Below are 19,943 nucleotides of genomic sequence, written 5' to 3' on the forward strand. Positions count from 1 at the left end.
AGTGTAAACATACATGAATAGTGTCTCTTTTTGTTTCTTATCTTTCTAGTCTGACATTAGCTTTAAAAATAGTTCTGATTGTTAGTAACTTTCTAAATATTTTTAAATAATAGAAAAATCAGATGAAAAATCAGTGCTGGAACAGAAACCTTCTAAACCAGTGGCTCCACAAGTCCCACCCAAGAAGCCTGTTCCACCTACCAAAGCCAATAATTTATTGAGATCTGGAGCAGTGTACCCAAAGAGACCTGAAAAACCGGTTCCTCCACCACCTCCTGCAGCCAAGTAGGTTTTATCTACCTTTAAATTAGTTTATTGATTTACTTGCTTTTGACATAATTTTGGCTCTACTGTCTTTTTAATCCCAAAAGTTATTTTTAAAGTCCTTACTTTTCATCTTTTTCGTATAGAATGTAATCTGTGTTAAATGTTATTAATCTTACGTTCACTCTAGGCAGATATACTTATGTTAAGCTGATTTACATTTCTTATTTTATTATGATAGGTCTTAGGGTTAGAGGTTTATGGAAATAATTTTATAGATGAAAAAGAAAAATCAGTATTATACTATAACATCTTTAGTGTCATTAAATCACAGTGTTAAAAGATGGTCATGCTTCAGATACAAATGACTTTTGCATGTGTTTGCTTTTTCTGATTTCAGGATTAATGGAGAAGTTTCTTCCAGCTCATCAAAATTTGAAGCTGAGCCAGTATCAAAACCAAAGCTAGATTCTGAACAGTTACCACTTAGACCAAAATCAGTAGACCTAGATTCATTTACAGTTAGAAGCTCTAAAGAAACAGGTAAGTTAACATGTGGAAAGATGGTGCATAAAAAATAAAAAGTGCAAATACAATTTTCAGAAACTACTGAAAATAAGATTTGTGTGTGGATATAGTGGAAATTAATTAAAATTTATTTAAAATCTCTCAAGCCAAAATAGAAAATGAAACTGAAAGAATATAAATGGACAAAATATTTCTGGTTCACATAAGCTTTGTCACTGGTCAGAGAACTGTGATGGATATTAAAACATCAGCCGTTTATCGTTCTATCCCTTCATAGTGGAACGACCATACCACCTAACTTGGGCAGATATGAATGAACTAGACTTTCAGTGCCATGCTAGAATATTTAAGAAGAATATTTTTCTTTTCCCACTGAAATCTCCAAGTGCATTTTCCTTTTTCTTTTTGCATCAGAGAAGTCTAGATAAAGTCTAGATAAAGGTCTCACTGTTAAAAGCATCCCACAGTCATTACTTTGTGGAAATGGTTGTTTTGTAGCAGTTTGCATTTGTTCTTCAGTTTTTTTAACATTTTAAACACATTTTCTCGTATATATTCTTATGTTAACACTGACTTTAAGAGGCAGATGCCATTTTTCCCTATTTTACATCTAAACAAAGTAAGTTACAGCAAATGTTCAAGATCACATAAACCAGAAGAGAACTCTTTAAATCCCCTTAAAGTTCTCTGGTATTTCCTTAAGATTTTTTTTTTTTATGTCCTAATACGTTTTTTAGCTTCAGGTTAACATTTCTTTACATTTAAACTTGAAGCCCAGTTATACTGAAATTTCTTATCATTGTATTGTAAAATTGTGCTTCCTTTCTTATTTTTAAGGTGATTATGTTTTTCTTCCCTCTCTTTAGGAGTACAAAAACTCTGATTTTAGCATAGCCTCATAGAGTTTTTTAATTGGAATGTTTTATAGATCTTTCATCATATATTTAGATCCTGCCTGATCTGGATGAAGTCATATTTATCAATAATTTCTGGAAATTGAGATGTTGATTGTGTTTTAGAGACATTCACTCAAATATATTCAGTATGTTTTTGATAAAAAATTGTTCTTATTTACTGGTAGTTAAAACAAAAATCATCTTTATGTTTTTTAAAAATCCTTTAATTTTTAAAAAATTGAGGTTAGTAGTAAAAAATATAATTCTATTAGTTCTTACTATTTTCTGTTTGATTTTAAATGTAGCTAGAAATATGTTTTCAATAGTAAAGAAAAAATTAAACACAAACTCTGGATATCAGAAATCCATTGGTATTATCTTTTGAATTTATACAATTTTCTGCAGTCTTTTATCACAGTTCTGGATTTTGATTGAAAAGTCTCTTTGGTAGCTGAAAGTGTAATATTTAGAGCTTTTTTTTTTTTCTTTTTCTGCCTGTATTTTTTGTTACTTTGTATCGTTCTGTAACATTTGCTCTATTTAGTTTCCTCATAGTCTTGGAAATTACCAAAAATTTTTTTTGTAAATTAAAACAAATTTTTCACTTTTTCTCCAAACCTTATTTATATATGGTTACTAGCAAGCTTTATTTCCTTGACATGTGTGAGTACTGGTGGTTGAAAAGTTCTGTTTTTTTTCCTTTGTTTCTTGGTTCCATTTCTTGTCTTACATCCATAACCATTATTTATTTTTCGTTAAAAATTGGAGGCTTTGTGGAACAGGGTTTGAAATGTTCTGATTTCTAGTTAGCTGTTTTGTTGGAATGAATAAGTAATTTAGAGGTGCTAAAACTATACATGGTCAAAAAAACTAACAGTTAACTTCCAAGCTGCAGTCTTTGTATCTACCACTATCACACTGCCGTTGGTGTATTGCACTTACACACTGTGAAGTTCAGAAAACATAAATTTTGGAAATTGAGTTCATATTAGCAAATATTTATTGAGCAGGTGTGTATTCGCAGTAGTGTTTTGGGCACAAGTAGGATGCTAAGATAAAAGGCGTTGCAGCTGACAGCAAATAGCTTGTGTTTCAAGCCTCGGGTTAGAGGCTTCTTTCTTTCTTTTTTTTTTAAATTAGACTATTATGTTCTTAGTACTTGTAGTATGAAATGTACCCAGTACTTGTTTTACCTCTTCTTCGAGATGTTGGCTCCTTAAAAAAGAACAGAACTGTGCTCTTTACCAGATACAGCCTCAAATTTGGCCTTGCATTGAGGTATGATTTAATTTACATACATGGCTCAGTGTGAGGTTTTAAATTTTTTAAATGACATGAAACTAGCCCTTTAACATAAGTTCCAGAAAGCTTAAAACACACATGAAAGTCTCCTTAGAATTTAATTATTTTGTAAAATAATAATTTGAGGTGAAGTGATATAGTAGAATTTGCTGTTAAAAAATGTGGGTTTTAAATTATTAGTTGGTAGGTAATTGTCATGTTTCTTCAGTTTTCTCACTTATCTAACAATTGAATGATCCCTTATATCTCTGATGTACCTACTCTTGTCTGTTAAGGATGTAAATTCCTTTCCCTACTCTCCGATTTGATTTCCTTATATATAAAGCCATATATAAACATATATAGTCATGTATATAAATATTGAGTTTGACTTTTTGCTTATATAAGAAAAACATTCCTAGAATACTTAATTTGTTTCAGTTTGTTAAAAAGTTTCTTCATAAATATTCTCATATGATAAAAGATAGCACTGTACATTACAAAGCTGTCAAAGCATGTTTTCATTTTTTTTTTCCCTCTTTTTCCAACACTTCATCAAAAATTGGTTTAGGATAGCCTTACTGCTACTACAGGTTAATTATAAAGTTCACATAGTCTAAATATTTCTAAAATAATAAGTTTTCCAGAAAGTAAAATTGGTTTATAAATAGTTTTAAACTTCCAGATAGAAAATTTAGTGGAAACAGCTATTTCATGGAGAAAGGACAGTTGATGAAGTATTCTTAGAGTGTAGTATTTTATCCTGTTTGATTATCTTTCTGTGATAAATTCTTCTTGCATTAAAAGAAATATTAGAAATACATACATTATTTGACCTGAAAGTCATCATTGTTAAGTAGAGTGGTGTTCTCTCTCTTCAGTTCTATTTAACGATTGATCTATTTTGTTTAAATTAATTTCTCAATATTTATTCAACTTACGGTGAGATTTTTCGAATATGATGTCTGCCTGTTGAGCGATAGATGCTTTAAAAAGTAAACTTGCATCTAAGCTAGGATTCAAACCAAAAGAAAACACTGTACTCCAAAATGTAGAATTTACCTGGGAAATAAGGACAGTAATTAAAATTTTTTATTTTCTAATAATAATTTCCTTGATAATATCATTATAGAGAGTTTCACATAAGGCACAAATGAATTTTCACTTGTTTCTGTGGGAGATTTTAAGTGTTATATTGAGTTGTATTTTTATGGTGAGATATTTAAAAATAGTATTTGGCATAATTTTTTCCTATTTTACCAGAATTAAAATTGCCTGTCTTATTAAAACTGCTATCATGTGTTGAGGACTAAAACTTGACTACAAGGTGGTTTAATTCCAGTTGCAACTATGTATCAGTGAGTTGTTAATATGCTGATTTATTACTCTGACCTCTAGTTTCAGTACTCAAGCATCCTTTTAGAAATTGTCGTGGTGTTAAGTGAGTAATTTTTAAAAAGGCTTCTTTCTAGTTTAATGTATGTTGAAATTAATACTAATCATAGTTTTTCCTTATGAGACACAGAAGAATAAATCTAAAATCTAACACATATCTTAATGTAAGTTTAGATAAACTGCAATATCTGCTAAACATGAAATGGTTCTACTCATTTACAACTGTTCCTTTTTCCTGCTTTGTAAAATAATTTTTTTGGTTTAGTCTTTTTTCTAGACATTCCTATCCTTGACTTTTCTTTCCAGATTTTGTTTCCTAGCCTGTTTGCCATGTTTCCCTTCTTACGTGTCAGGAAATTATCCTACCCTTCTCCATTTTGGTAAGATGACAATTTATAAAAGAAATCAAAATAATATATTCAGTATAAATAGGTGGTGCACATTGAGTTTTCTTTGTGATTTTACTAAAGTGTACATGTTTGTCTGTCTATTCTAACCCTTTTGGTTTTCCATTTTAAAATAAAAACTTCATATTGGAAATTTTTTATTGATTAGTTAGTTTAAAATATTCTTTTGATAAAAGTTTTTTTTTAATTGACAACCATAAAAGTTTATTTTCTCCCCAAATTTTATATTTCATTTTGATTTTTAAAAATTCCTTGTCTTCGGCAATGTGTAGAAGTGTACATGGCAGGCAGAGTGGCCGTGTGATGGCAAGAGTTAAGTGACTGTCATGCCTTTTATGCCATGTGTAAAATATAGATTCACTGATACCACTCTTAGGTAAAACTAAAAACATTCAAACATATCATGAGTCAGAAATGTGCACTATTTCATTTTACTAACCCAGTGACTTAAATGGAGGACCTGAGAGAGTATTAGAATAGTAAAATTACTTGTCTTGGTGTTGTGGCCCCAAACTGGACATATAGAAGGCATTTTACATGAGCATGATATATAATTTTGTAAGTCTTCTTTTCATTTACCTTTCTAATTTCATTTATCTTCATCTCTTCTTGTGTTTTTGTTTCTTGTTCTTTTTGCATGTTGCTTAAATATGCATTTGAAAATAATCTCCATAGGCAAAAATTACTGGATTGTGCTTTTCAAGATTTTTTTGTAGGTTGTCAGTATGTATCTATCAGTGTAAAAAGCAATTTCTAACCTTTCAAACTATAGCATATTTTTAACACCTTTAAAATACTGTTTTCTTTGTTTATGCAGTAATTAGCAAATGAGATATTTAGATATATATTTAAACTCAAGATCTCTCACATTATATAATGCATTTTCCATTAAAGCCACTGTGTTTCTTATTATGCTTTGGTGTATATTATAATTATTCGTGGACACTTACTGAACAATTCAAGACAGAAATCAAGCATATTAGATTGCCGGTTGTGATATATTAGCCTAGTGACTAGATCCAAGATAGAACACATAAAGCAACCCCAGAACGTGAAGATGGAAAAGAATTAACAGAGGTCAACAAAGACTTACAGTTGTTATAGAATGCATATTGCCAAGTAGTAGAAGGAAATGGCAGCCCGCTCTGGTGTTCTTGCCTGGAGAATCCCAGGGACGGGGGAGCCTGGTGGGCTTCCGTCTATGGGGTCACACACAGTCGGACACGACTGAAGTGACTCAGTGGCAGCAGCAGTAACCTCTTCCTGTTTTACCTTTGTGTCTTCCATCCCTTTAAAAAAAATTCTCTAAATTATTTAGAATATGAAAATTGATTAAGTTTTAAGAGCAATAATGATAACTGTCTTTGGACTTCTTTTAAGAAATAGCGGTTCTTTGAATTTGTGCATCTAAATATTTGACAGGAAGCATTTTAAACTTTCAGGCAATGACTGCGTGAAGAATGATTCCGTACTTGGAAGACAAGGCGAAAGATGCCTGCTGCCAAAATGAGTGATGGCATATTGGCTGCGATTAATATTCTTTGTTTGGAATCTGGGCCAGAGGGAGATTTTAATAATAGTGGAAGTGTCTAGAATTATCCTTAGGGTTCTTATACCACTTATAGATATCTGGGCTTCAAAATTAAAGATCAGCTCCTTCAGCAAGGTTTTCTGGACCATCTAGCAAAAGGGAAGGTGTTATATACAGAGATGCAAATTAACCTAGCTTTGTCCTTAAACTCAAGATACTGAATAGAAGGTCACCCAGCCTTTGGTGATGGGAAAGCACATGGATGATGTCTGTAGCCTTTTCCGTTGCTATCTGAATCTGCCTTAGATTTATGACTGTCGTCTGATTCCTACAGATGGATACTGTCTGGACAGAAGTGCAGTGAAGTATAAACAGGTCGAGGCCCAGCTACGGTATACTATGCACATACATGTGTAAAGACATTAAATTACACTTCATCTTTACACTTTATCTTTAAGAAATGTGGTTGGAAAGCAGCAGGGTTCCAGATAAAATTGAGTTTTTAAAATTTTAATATTAGGATATTACTTGAACTTTAATACACATTCCATGAGTTAATTTTTGGATATGTTGTTATTAATTCTGAGTTGAAGTAGATTTCTTTTTTTTTTTGTAAGTAAGAACTTAGGGAGACTGGCTTTTTCATACTACTGGCTTCCCTGGTGGCTCAGACGGTAAAGAACCTGCTGGCAATGCAAGAGACCTGGATTCAATCCCTGGGTCAGGAAGATCCCCTGGAGTAGGAAATGGCAATCCACTCCAGTATTCTTGCCTGGAAAATTCCGTGGACTGAGGAGCCTGCCAGGCTACAGCCCACAGGGTCACAGAGAGTCGGACACGACTGAGTGACTAACACACACACAGCTTATGGTACAGATTTATATCTTTCAATAAGAACTTTGTTGAAGTCTGAGTCTCTGTTGAAGACATGAACTTTGTATTGTTGATATATAAAATGTATCAGGTAAAGAGAACGTTAGTGTTTGAGGGTGAGTGTTGTTTTCCAAATGCATATGAAAAGCACAGGTCAACTTGTGAGTCTTAGTGGTACTCCTAATTTTATAGTTTGTTGAAAATACAGAGACATTCTTTTTTACCTTTTAAAATGTGCAGTTATCTCTTAATAGATATGTTTACTTTTCTTCTCCAGATCTTGTAAATTTTGATGACATAGCTTCCTCAGAAAACTTACTACATCTCACTGCAAATAGACCGAAGATGCCTGGAAGAAGACTGCCTGGCCGCTTCAATGGTGGACATTCTGTGAGTTACATTTACTGTTGTGAAGCCCAGACCATTTAGCAAATCCAGAGTCCTTCTGAAGATAAGAAAGAGGGGGGATTTATTGTTCCACTGAAGTTTAAAAAATCAGAAAGGCAGCTATACATAAGTGGCCAAGGGTTGTATTTAAGAGAGATGGGGAAAGAGGCCTGTTCATTTCTGCAGAATGTGGAATGGAAGGTTACAGAATCAGAAATGGAGTTGTCTAAGACCACAACCATAGAGCACAGTGTCGAAAGGAGGCAGGGGACCGTGTAAACTACTTGTCCAACAACAGTACTTAGAACTGAGCGGTACGTGTTCACTTCAGAAAAAATGAGAGCGTTCCCCACCCCCTGTAACTTCTTTTTATGCTTTCTGTACATCGCCTGGGATATTGGTAGTACTTTAAGCGTTAATATATTACCTCTTAAGCACTATTATGCTTTTAAGTTAACCTAAATAGAGAAAATTTTTGTTGCTAATAGCTGTTTTTCCATGCTTATGTTATGCACCTATGTTATTCAGCATGAAATTATGTAACATCCTGTTAACAACAACGGGATATCTGGAACAGTACCTGCTGGAAACAGTGATAAAAGTTGCTTACTTTATTATCCATATGCTTACTACCTTTTCTTTCTTTGGTGTTTTCTGTTTCTTGATTAAAAAAAAAAAAATCATTTAGCCAACTCAAAGCCCAGAAAAAACCTTGAGGTTACCAAAAGAAGATGACAGTGCCAACCTAAAGCCATCTGAACACAAGAAGGATTCATGCTACTCTCCAAAGGTGAGGTGCATTGTGGTCTAAGATTTGTATAATTTGTAGTGTTCTTTGTGAACATCAGAATTACGGGGTTTAAAAGTGTCTGTCAGGAAGGATTCTTTCTTAAGCCAAGAAATAATGCCTGCTAAAACTAAATAAAATGATTACTGTTAAATTGAAGTTGCATTGTTCTCTGTAGGTCTCTTTTTAGGAGGGTTACATTATTTCACAATTTTTAAGGCATAGATCTATATATGTGTTTCATTTCCCATTAAAACAGCGCTGTTGGGCAGAAGCCAACAGTTCTGTCCTCCTTATATCATAGTGAGCTTGATACCGTAATAAGCACTGAATGCACCCGGGAATGACTTGGGTTCTTCCATGTGTTGCATGGTGTTGAGGGCCTTTTCTAGACCCTTTCCATTTAATTTAAGGTAGTATTACAACAACTGACACACATCTTATGTTTGAGAAGATTATTCCTGTTCCTCAGATTCATTGCAGGGCATCTGACTGCCATTCGGATTATCAGATACACTTAATCTGATTCTCTCAGCTGACAGCAGTCTGTTGAAATTTTATCAATACCTGCTGTTACCTAAGTGAAATAGGAAAAGGGTATCAGGCCATGGATTCATTTTAATGCCTCTTTGGACTTACTGCATTCTTTATAGTTGCTTTTCATTGGAGCTCTTTGGATATTCTTAACTATTTAATATGAAGAATCAAAGTAGTACCTTAATAATGCTTTTATATTCTTGCTTCTAGATGCTCCACTCGGCAACCATAAGATAAATCTAATAGATTTTTTTCTTAAATGAAACCTTTGACATTTCTCAGGAAGACCCTTAGTAATTACAGGTTTATTCTTTGGTCGTTTAGTGGTTTTTTCCAGTTGTGAACATCAAGCTGCTTTTTTTGATTTTTAAGTTTATCATTTATCTTGGAAGTATTACTTCAGTTATTTATCTCCTTGTAAAAAAAATCTTTTGAACTTATTAAATATAAATACAAATAAAATAAAAATTTTCTGTTTATTATGTTTTCAGCCGCCTGTGCACCATCCAGCACCTTCAAGTACTTCTAAACCAAATACAGCTACTTTTCTAACTCCATTAGAAATCAAAGCTAAGGTAGAAGCAGAAAATTCCTTGGATGAACTTAAAGCTCAGATTGTTGAATTGCTGTGTGTTGTGGAAGCACTGAAAAAGGACCATGGGTAAGTAGCCCTTGTGTTCTTTGAGTACTGCTTAACACATGTGTAAAGAGTTCTTCCAAATTATATCAAGTAAAGAAGTTTCTAGTATGAGCAAGTTTGTTTTCAAAGAAATTTTTTAATAGTGTCTCTCTTGTCTTGGCAAAAAGCTTGAATTAGAAAACAGAATAATTAGAAACTCAGTTATTAATTCTAATTATTCCAACTAGGAATTGGAAAGCTTGAATAAGAAAACCTAGCCTGATTATGAAAAAGGCAAACCAGTGAAAACAGGAAGTAGTAGCTCAGTTATAGACTAGGTTCCAGCAGTTTGATTATAGAAAAATGGCCAATAGGCACATGAAAAGATATTCAACACCATTGGTCATTAGCACACGCAAATCAAAGTCACAGTGAGATACCATTTCATGGCCACTCAGATGGCTATAATAAAAACTATGAGCGATAGCAAGTGTTTGCAAGGATGTGAGAAATTGGAATCCTCTTGAGTTGCGAGTGGGCGTGTAAAATGGTACAGCCACTCTGGAAAGCAGCCTGACAGTTACTCAGAAAGTTAACTGTCATGTTCCCATATGATCCAGCAATTCCTCTCCAAGGTATAATGCTGTCCAAGAGAATTGAAGACAGATGTTCAAACCAAAACTTGTACAAAAAATCGTATATAGTGTTATTCATAATCACCAAAAAGTGCAGACAACCTAAATGTCCATCAGTTGATGGATGAGGAAACAAGGTGTGGTACATCCGTACAATGGAATACCTGACTACAGCCATAAAAAGAAGTGAAGTATTAATACATGTTATAGTATAGATAAACCTTAAAAATATAATTTGAGGCTAGAAATGTTACACATAGGGGTTAATTAGTCTTAAAAGTATTAGCAAATAAGATTCATCTTATTTGGGATCTGGGATGTGTCTGCATGTATATTTGGTTTTCTTCTCAGAGGACTTTGATCACTTTTTCCTAGGGTTGAGTTGGGTATTTATAAAATAAATGGATTGGGACAGCTTACATTTTTGATGCCAAGTATGCTGTTAAGAACTAAGAAATACATGTACAGATTGCCCATAGATGCTCTTAAATAAGCTATAGAATGAATAAAAATATTAATGACCTGTATTTTAAAGCATATATATCAGATCTTTTATAAGTCTTTCCAAAGACTATTTTAAAAATCTTGAATTCCTCTTGGAGAATGAAATAGAAGGGAAAATGACTATATAAAAAGACAGAAGCCTTGAAAAATGAAAACATGAGTTATAGGAGAGGAATTGCTGGCTGAAGTTTTTTGTTATTGGTTTGGATTTTGGAGTTTTAATGCAATATTTAAGTTTAAAAGAGAGAAAGACATATGTAAAGTTCGGTTTATTATATTAAAAACTATAATTTGTTTTGCCCGGTGACATATTTTGACATTCATTTTACCACCTTATTTGAGCTGTGTATACTGCCTCGGAAATGGATGATAACTGAATATGGAAAATTACCTGTATTCACTTAAAAGTTTCGTTCTCTCAGGTTTGCCCTGCTTTTGCTGTGTTTTTAACTGTCATTTTGAATTGTTTCATTTAGAGAATTTGAAGTTTTCCTTTGCAAAGTTTTTCCTGTGTTCTGGGATATCAGCCAACAGATTTGTTCACCTTAGTAAAATACATTTATTAATCGAAAGACTTAACAGCAATAAATAACTTTGTTTTTAGGAAAGAACTGGATAAACTACGAAAAGATTTGGAAGAAGAGAAGGAAATGAGAAGTAATCTAGAGGTAATTCATTTCTTCCAGCATTGAGATTGTAGTCAGCATAAACTAGACATGTTTTTTCCAACCCATCTGGGTGATTGGTTCCACCACAAATTATGCTATCCTGCTTTGGTTGGACACTCCCTACCATGGGTCACCATTTAATTAATCTCTTGCTGACTCCCTGCCACATTCCATTCATTCATTCAGCAAATGTTTTTGAGCGTGCACTCTTGTAGGCATGAGGCACACGGGAGACACTCCTGAATAAAGCAGACATCATTCTTGTCTCTTAAAAGTGTCTAGTTCTAGATCTTTTGCACTCTGTTTCTCTCTTGACCTGTAGTTTTCTTCACAGTTAAACTTTTTTTTGCTTGGGGGCAGGGTTAGTGGTAATGGCAATGAAATGGCTTTAGATTTGCTGACTTTGACTTCTCACTGAATTAATTTTACTTTATAGCTAATGTCACATCTTCACACTGCTGATGACTGACAGTTTCACTTATTTATCTTCCTTTTTTCCCATCCTCACTGACTTCTGTCTTCATTTGTATTTTTTTGTGTTTGAGTTTTTTTCCGCATATCTCAGTGTTTCCTCCTTTTCTTAAGAGGCTCTTCCCATTTTGTATTTAAGTCTTGCTGCTCCTGCTGCTAAGTCGCTTCAGTCGTGTCCGACTCTGTGCGACCCCATAAATGGCAGCCCACCAGGCTCCCCTGTCCCTGGGATTCTCCAGGCAAGAACACTGGAGTGGGTTGCCATTTCCTTCTCCAATGCGTGAAAGTGAAGTGGCTCAGTCGGGTCAGACTCTTAGCGACCCCATGGACTGCAGCCCACCAGGCTCTTCCGTCCATGGGATTTTCTAGGCAAGAGTACTGGAGTGGGTTGCCATTGCCTTCTCTTGCACACTCCTCCCTATTTTACCTTACCTTCTTATTTACCCTGTTTCTTTTTGTTTTCACGGTGGAACAGCAAACATGGAACTTCTTAAAAAAAAAAAAAAAAAACTTGAGCTCCTCTTCTGACGTAGCCTTGTGACTTTCAGTTGAGAACTGCATGTATGTCAGACTTAGCACTTCCTGAACATTGTCTCATTGGACACATAACAACTTGTAAGCATCATTGTTCCTATTTTAAGAGTGAGGAAACTAGGGTTTAGAATGATTAAGTCAGCAGTGGAGCTAACATTTTTTAAGAGAAGCAGCCAGACTTCAGAACCTTTGCTCTTAGGTATTAAGTTACACAGCTTGAATGAGGAAGTCACTTACCTAGTTTAGCTTTACTTGTTGAGATATTATATGTGAAGGTATTGGGCAGATTATCAAAACTCCATTTTTACTCTTTTTATCTGACATGTACCCTTTATTGGTGCTCTCTTTTCTTTGCCTGAAAGTACTCAATTTTCCTCTTTATTCAAAAAGTAAAAAGCCCCCCTTTAGGTCATGCTACCCTCTTGATCTGTAATTTTCTCTTTTCACTCATGATTCATTTGTTGCAAACCCAGCAAAAGCACAAGGAAAACATACATTTGTAGTCACTGATTCTTCACTTTTAATTCAGTCCTTAACCCTTTGCATTTTGTGCTTCTGATGGCACCTCCTGTGTCTCTTCAGTTTCTTCAGCACTTCACGTTTCTACTTTTCAAAGTGTGTTCTGGTTTCCGCGACCCTGCATTCTTCCTTCTGACTTCTCAGCCCTCCTCACCTAAGTGAGGTGCTCCTGCAGTGCTAACCTCAGCCCTCCCCTCTGTGTATCCACGGTGCCCACCTCCGCCCAGGTGTATGGCGATTAGCTGTGGTGCATCTTCCACTGAAGTCTAGTTCTTCTTTTCCCAGCTTCTCTCTTGTGTTTTCAGCTAGTAGTCTTCCTGAATGTTCCACTGAGCATGTCCCCTATACCTTCTATTCAGATTCTGATTTTCTGTTTGAGTTGAAAGTTTGTTGCCCGTCTAGTCCTGCAGACGTGGGACTTCTGTCCTTTCTGACTTTCTCTCCGTTTCTCACGCTCGTACCTTCTGTTTAGTTTGTTTCTCTCATTCTTGTCTTTCCTTACTTGGTGTTTCTGAGAACTCCCTATTGCTTGCTGAATGGCGTTCAAGCTTATTGACTTGGTATATGAAGTATCTTATGTCCCAATCCTAGTTTATCTTTGCTCACTTGCTTCTCATCCCCAATTGTCCCTCACCATTGATTTGCCTGGATTATTATTATTATTGTTGTTGGCCGTGCTGTGCGGTGTGTGGGATCTTAGTTCCCTGACCAGGGATTGAACCCGAGCTTCTGTGCAATGGAAATGCAGAGTCTTAACCACTGGACTACCAGGAAAGTCCCTGGCCTGAATTTTTGCTCCTACTGTATTTTCATGGGTTTCCTTTTTGTCTCATCTTCTCATGCCCAAGTTCTGTAGATGCTCAAGGCCCTGCTCAAACAATGACATTCATTGAGTTGGCCACCAGTCTTCTGATTAAAAGCGGGTTTTCTTATTTCAAATTCATGTTGTTTAGTTTTACAGGAGATGAATAAGTAATAATTTTCTATCTTATCACTGTTTATGTTATGTACTTATTTTGCCCACTTCTGTACTGTTGGAGGTGGGATCTTTTTCTGTTTCATCTTTGCCCATAGCTCTCAGTACAGTGCTGTATGCATATTAGATTGCTGACAAATTTTTGTCACACTAATAAATGGTAGGAGATACATACTATCTTCTAAATGTATGTTAAAGTCCCAGTGTAAAGCATGGTAGACATTGAAAAAAAATTTTAAATGTTTCTTGACTTTTGTTCCTTATATTTTTATACATAACTATTCATATGTGGAAATAAGGTATTAATGTTGTTAGCAAGAGGAACTAATAATGATAAATTTGTCATAAAAATTATGAAAAGTCAAATGAATTGTTTCTTATTTTGAAGAATTTCATCTAATTTTTGTTTCCCAGCAAAATCGGCTGTTACTTAGCTTCTTACTGACCCGTGCTATAAAGTTTTTTAAATGGGAAAAATTTGACCCTTGTATTTGCAAAAGTGTACTTAATAAAGGCAATAGAGTTTTAGGATCATAGTTTTAAAGGAGAAACTATATTTTCCTCCAAATTAAAAATAATACTTTGACTTACTATAGCATTAACATTTGTTGTTGTTCAGTTGCTGAGTTATGTCCAATTCTTTTTGTGACCCCATGGACTGTAGCCCGTCAGGCTCCTCTGTCAGTGGGATTTCCCAGGCAAGAATACTGGAGTGGGTTGCCATTTCCTTCTCCAGGGCATCTTCTGGACCCAAGGATTGAACCCACATCTCCTGCATAGATAGGCAGGCAGATTCTTTACCACTGAGCTAACAGGGAATCCCTCACATTAACATCAGATAGTATTAAATTACACTGCGGAGTTATACAAAAAACTAGTGATGAACAATGACCATAAACATGCTAAGAGAGAAACTCTCGCTGAAGATTGAGGGTATTTTGTCTCAGTACATGCTGCTAACGTGTTTAGCTAATAATCTTCAGGTCAGGTCAGGTCAGTTCAGTCGCTCAGTTGTGTCCGACTCTTTGCGACCCCATGAATCACAGCACACCAGGCCTCCCTGTCCATCACCAACTCCCGGAGTTCACTCAAACTCATGTCCATCGAGTCGGTGATGCCATCCAGCCATCTCATTCTCTGTCGTCCCCTCTCCTCCTGCCCCCAATCCCTCCCAGCGTCAGGGTCTTTTCCAGTGAGTCAACTCGTCATATGAGGTGGTCAAAGTATTGGAGTTTCAGCTTCAGCATCAGTCCTTCCAATGAACACCCAGGACTGATCTCCTTTAGAGTGGACTGGTGGGATCTCCTTGCAGTCCAAGGGACTCTCAAGAGTCTTCTCTAGCACCACAGTTCAAAAGCATCAATTCTTCGGCGATCAGCTTTCCTCACAGTCCAACTCTCACATCCGTACATGACCACGGGAAAAACCATAGCCTTGACTAAATGGACCTCGGTTGGCAAAGTAATGTCTCTGCTTTTTAATATGCTATCTAGGTTGGTCATAACTTTCCTTGCAAGGAGCAAGCGTCTTTTAATTTCATGGCTGCAATCAGCATCCACAGTGATTTTGGAGCCCAAAAAAATAAAGTCTGACAAAACAATCGTCTTAGTCAAAGAATAATACCAGGAAATATCCGGGCATAAGCAAACCATTCTTGAATGGTTAGGATCCCTTAGGAGATAGTGAGCTTATTGAAATTATACTTTCTGGCAGTTGCAAAATGCTCATCGTTTAGTAATGAACTGTTTGTCAGAAGTTAGCCATAACATGCATTATTTGTATGCCTTATTGGGGAAAGGGATGATGGGAGAGAGGATGATGGTGTAAGGAGAAGGTAAGCCCTAAATGTTTCTACATGCAGTGAATGGTCAAAGATGATAAAAATATCTCCACTGTGACCTGTCTGTCCTGGGTGGCCCTGCATGGCATGGCTCATAGCTTCATTGAGTTACACAAGTCCCTTCTCCACGACATGGCTGTGACCCATGAAGGGGATATAATGGGAAGAGAGTACAAAAACTGTGGCTTTTAAAGCCTTAGACTTTACCAGTACAAGTTCTGCGCGGAATCACAAATGTGGTATTTAATCTCTTTTAGCCTCAACTTAGTTATTTGTATTATGTCAAAATTAAAAACAACTAGTGTTATTGTGAAAATTTTGTGAATTTTTCTAACTTTCTTCTTCAGTGTCTTAAATCATGAATTTCTGTTAAGTGAAGAATGTCTTCTACCTAATGGTGGAAATATTTATAACCTATTAACTGAATTTTGTATATATTCCTGGGCTTCAAAGGCAACTTAATCTAGAACATACTTGTTTACAGTTGAGGAAGTTGAGACCAAGTGAGGTTAAGTGATTTACCAATATTATCTAAGCAGTAAGTGAAAAACATAGAACTAAACTGGTCCTGCTGTTTTTGGGGGAAAAAAAAAATCTGTACTGCCCGCTTTGTGTAATTATAGGTACAAGAATATTTCTTAATTTGGTTTCGAGGATGCTCTTGTTCTTGGCAGGGCTGAAGATTTTTCTTGCAGATCTTGAAATACTCACATTATTTAACATTGTTCTCTACAAAAGCAGCTGTAGCTGCTTTTTTTTATTGTTGTCACGTACCACTAAAGAACTTGCATTGTGTTGAACCTTTTAAGTATTTATCACACCATTGGAAAATGGATTTTAGATTGGAAACCAAAATCTGGAAGCTTGAAATTATGATCAGATCTTCTCGACTTAGGATAAAATAAACACACCTTACTAAAGTAAAGATCTTTATCTGTTGCTCAATTTATGTCTTGTATTTTAGGTGGAAATAGAGAAGCTGAAAAAAGCATTCCTGTCTTCCTGAGGTGACGTGCACCCAGTGTTATCAATGTCCAGGGATTCAGAAACAACACTATGAACTTCAACTGAAATAACCAATGCTGATATTGTGATAAAGAATATGAGTATATGAACTCATATACTACATGAATATAGTATATTATATCTATAGAAAAGTTGTAGGCGGGAGGGTGAATTTTTTTTTATATATTTTGTTTTGCCAATACAAAAAAAAGAGGCCTTATTTCTTATGTGCTGGGATTGCAAACTTTTTTGTTTAGTTTGCTTTAAAATACTACTGAATCTGTATAAAAAGGAAAGTTCACAATAGTTTTTTTTTTATCAGAATTGTAGTATTATTTTTAAAGAGATCTATACTATAAATATGGTGGTATCTTTTCAAATAATCTGTAAAATATATCATTTGAGAGGGACAGTTTAGCTTTATAGTAACTGTAGCCACTACTTTTCCCGTAAAACATAAGGGATATAAACTTTGTATATATATATTTTTTATGTTTAGCTTCTTAACCCAGGATTACACTGTTGTGCCTGTTTGTTTGCAGTGCTGTTTGTACTCTGGGTGATGAAATAAGAGTTTCCTAGCTATGAACCAGATTACTCACCCATGCATATAGTAATGACTAACGAAATAAGCAAAATAATTTCTTCAACTTTGGGAATATTTTATATTGCTTGCACTATAGGATTCATAAAAGGAATTTAGTTAAAATGTATCAGATTGTTAAATATATTGGGGAAAATGTGAGCTATATTTTAAGCTCATATAAGGTCTAAGGAACTAAAAAATGTCAATTTAATCGTTAACTTGTTGTGCCTACAAACAACAGCACATATAATATGCAAACACCAGCCTTATTGCTGTACTTCTCTGCTTATTTTACGGGCTCAAATATTAACTCATTTCATGATCTTGTGATTTAATTCTTCATGCCCCTGCCTCTGATTTTTAACATCGGAAATGTGGAAAACAAAACTCCAGAACTTTCAGAACTTCAGTGTGCAGTTTCATACTTTGTCATGCTATCATTATGTATATACTCAGGTTTTACATTGTGTAATTTACCTGCTGGACTAAACTAACTGGTGGAGATGTGGGCTATCATTTAGGTACCAACTTTAAAAAGAGTGTCTAGTAGATCATAAAGCTTATTTAAAACCAAATATAGTTGGCCATTTTCAAAATGCATTTTCACAAAATGGATGAAGAGCAGATTCTTCAGAGTAATTTATGAACGCTTGAGCATTTTAAAATGTTATCTACAGATAATATGTCTCAACATATGTGAGTTTTTATTAAAAGTAAAAATTTGATTTTATTTTTTGCAAAAAGATTAGACTTTAAGCTTTATTATAGCAAATGACTTTGAGATTTTAAGTACCATCTATCATGCTTCTATTTTGTATTGTTAAAACCCCCAAAACAATATTTTTCCTTTAAGTTTTAGTTTTACAATACTGAAATCTTGTGTTAATGAAATTTTGTCATGTTGTCTCCAATAAAAGAAAAGTGAAATAGAAAATAATAGAAACTCTAATACATAATTACTGATGTTAGATCCACAACTTTAGTGCTTTGGGGGAAATCTGATTGTGTATTGAGTGAATACCTCTTAACTTTTTAAAGTCCTTGGGCTCTTCTGATGAGGTCACTACTGAACAAAATTGTTTATTCTTCATCTAATGTTTTTAAATGACTTGTCAAATGAATGATTTCCTTCTTAAATAAATTGCGTCTAATTTTCTTTTATTATGAAGGTCCTTAGGGAGAAATAGAAACAGTGTATTCTGGAAATCATCCTTCAGCTTGATGACTGTAAAGTCTTATGAAGGGGCTCCTCCCCACCCTAATAGTAGAGTAGGGGAAGTTTCCAGAGGATTTGAGGCTGTTCTTAAAGTTTTTGTTGGTCATTTTCTCACCAGTGCGTAAGATCAAGATGGTCATGAGTGCAGAAAGACATTTAAATTTAAAGTGTTTGTTTGCCTCAGTTAGAATTGAAAAATAATAAAGTAGCATATCTGTTTTCCTACCCTTGACAAAATAGTAAAGAAAACCCAACAAATTTAAAGGGAAAAACGATTACGTTAATCTAGCAATTCACCAGTATTTGCTCTTGATATAGGAATTTTATTAATTCCTGTAAAGTTCATATCACAAGATGCTGTGTAATAATAATAGCTTTTACTTGGGGATAAATCTTTTTCTCTTTTTTTTTAATAATGAGTGAGTATAAATGACAGTAGAGGTGAACTGCTTGGCATCTGTCATTGCCAAATTGTTAGTGAATGTGTTGTTCAGGTGTGCTATTCTTTGAAACACATCATATTACTAATTTGTGGAATTATATTTTAATATTAGATGTACTGTGTGTATGTATGTGACCACTGGGCTTCAGTCATACTATAAAGCTGTTACCTCTCTACAAAATCTAAGTCTGAAGATAGGAAGAGAGAATGGGCCTGGTGTAACAGAGGATTCTCTTTTTATGCTTCTTACTGTGATTACAGAAAAAACAACAGCAACAACCCAAGTGCTCTCTAGATGTATTGGTAAACATTTTATGCTTGCATTTAAACTTGAAATGTATCAACAGAATGAGACAATCAGTTCAAATCAGCAATGAGAAGTGTTAAAATTTAATGGCCTTGTATTGCTGTAGCAATAAAATGACCAAGTGCAATGACTTGATTTAATAAAATCATCTTTTTAAAAGTTGCTGCTATGAATATTCTTAGCCATAAAATTTTACCCTTGTTATAGCCTAACTTGCCTTCAGGAACTATTATGTAATGCAGTTGGTGTTGTGGTATTCTAACATTCCAAAAAAAAAAAAATAATATATATTTGTGGGGAAACTCAGAACAGTATACTTTACTGACTTGTTTACCGGTGCTGTAAAAAAGCGTGCTTCTCCTTCAAAAAGAAAATAAAGAATAGTATTGCCAGTTGTGCAGTCTTTATTGATTATTTTTTCATTAACTTTAGCTTATACTTATTGCAGAGTATGACAAAGATTATTTTATATTTGAGTTTTCCAAGTAAAACGTTTTAGTCGCTCAGTCGTGTCCAACTCTTTGCGATCCAAATGTAACAGTGCAAACAGAAAGATATGAAGGCATTAAAAGTTCTAGACTTGTGTGATGTTTCCTGAACCTTTGTGAGTCTTTTGTTTCAGTTGGAACTGTGAGATAATTCCTACCTCATAGTACAGGGAGAATTTGAAATGATTTATATGAAGTACCTTATGGAATGTTTGCCATGGGGTTCAGTTCACTGAACTGAACTGAA

At 34.7% G+C, this 19,943-nt stretch overlaps 1 protein-coding gene across 1 annotated transcript in view; it reads left to right on the plus strand.

Moving 5' to 3' along the window:
- The window catches only part of CD2AP (CD2 associated protein), an 89,530-nt gene extending 69,930 nt beyond the window's left edge, over window positions 1-19,600 (plus strand). The window contains exons 12-18 of the mRNA XM_055406524.2: window positions 114-285; window positions 665-807; window positions 7,453-7,565; window positions 8,251-8,352; window positions 9,378-9,547; window positions 11,249-11,312; window positions 16,617-19,600. Coding sequence (XP_055262499.2) covers window positions 114-285; window positions 665-807; window positions 7,453-7,565; window positions 8,251-8,352; window positions 9,378-9,547; window positions 11,249-11,312; window positions 16,617-16,658 — 806 coding nt within the window. The 3' untranslated portion in view covers window positions 16,659-19,600. The remainder of the gene's footprint in view (window positions 1-113; window positions 286-664; window positions 808-7,452; window positions 7,566-8,250; window positions 8,353-9,377; window positions 9,548-11,248; window positions 11,313-16,616) is intronic.
- Window positions 19,601-19,943: the final 343 nt, after the last annotated feature.

Source organism: Moschus berezovskii, chromosome 23 (assembly GCF_049115385.1).
Source record: "Moschus berezovskii isolate FMDL1 chromosome 23, NW_MosBer_1.0, whole genome shotgun sequence".
NCBI lineage: Eukaryota > Metazoa > Chordata > Mammalia > Artiodactyla > Moschidae > Moschus > Moschus berezovskii.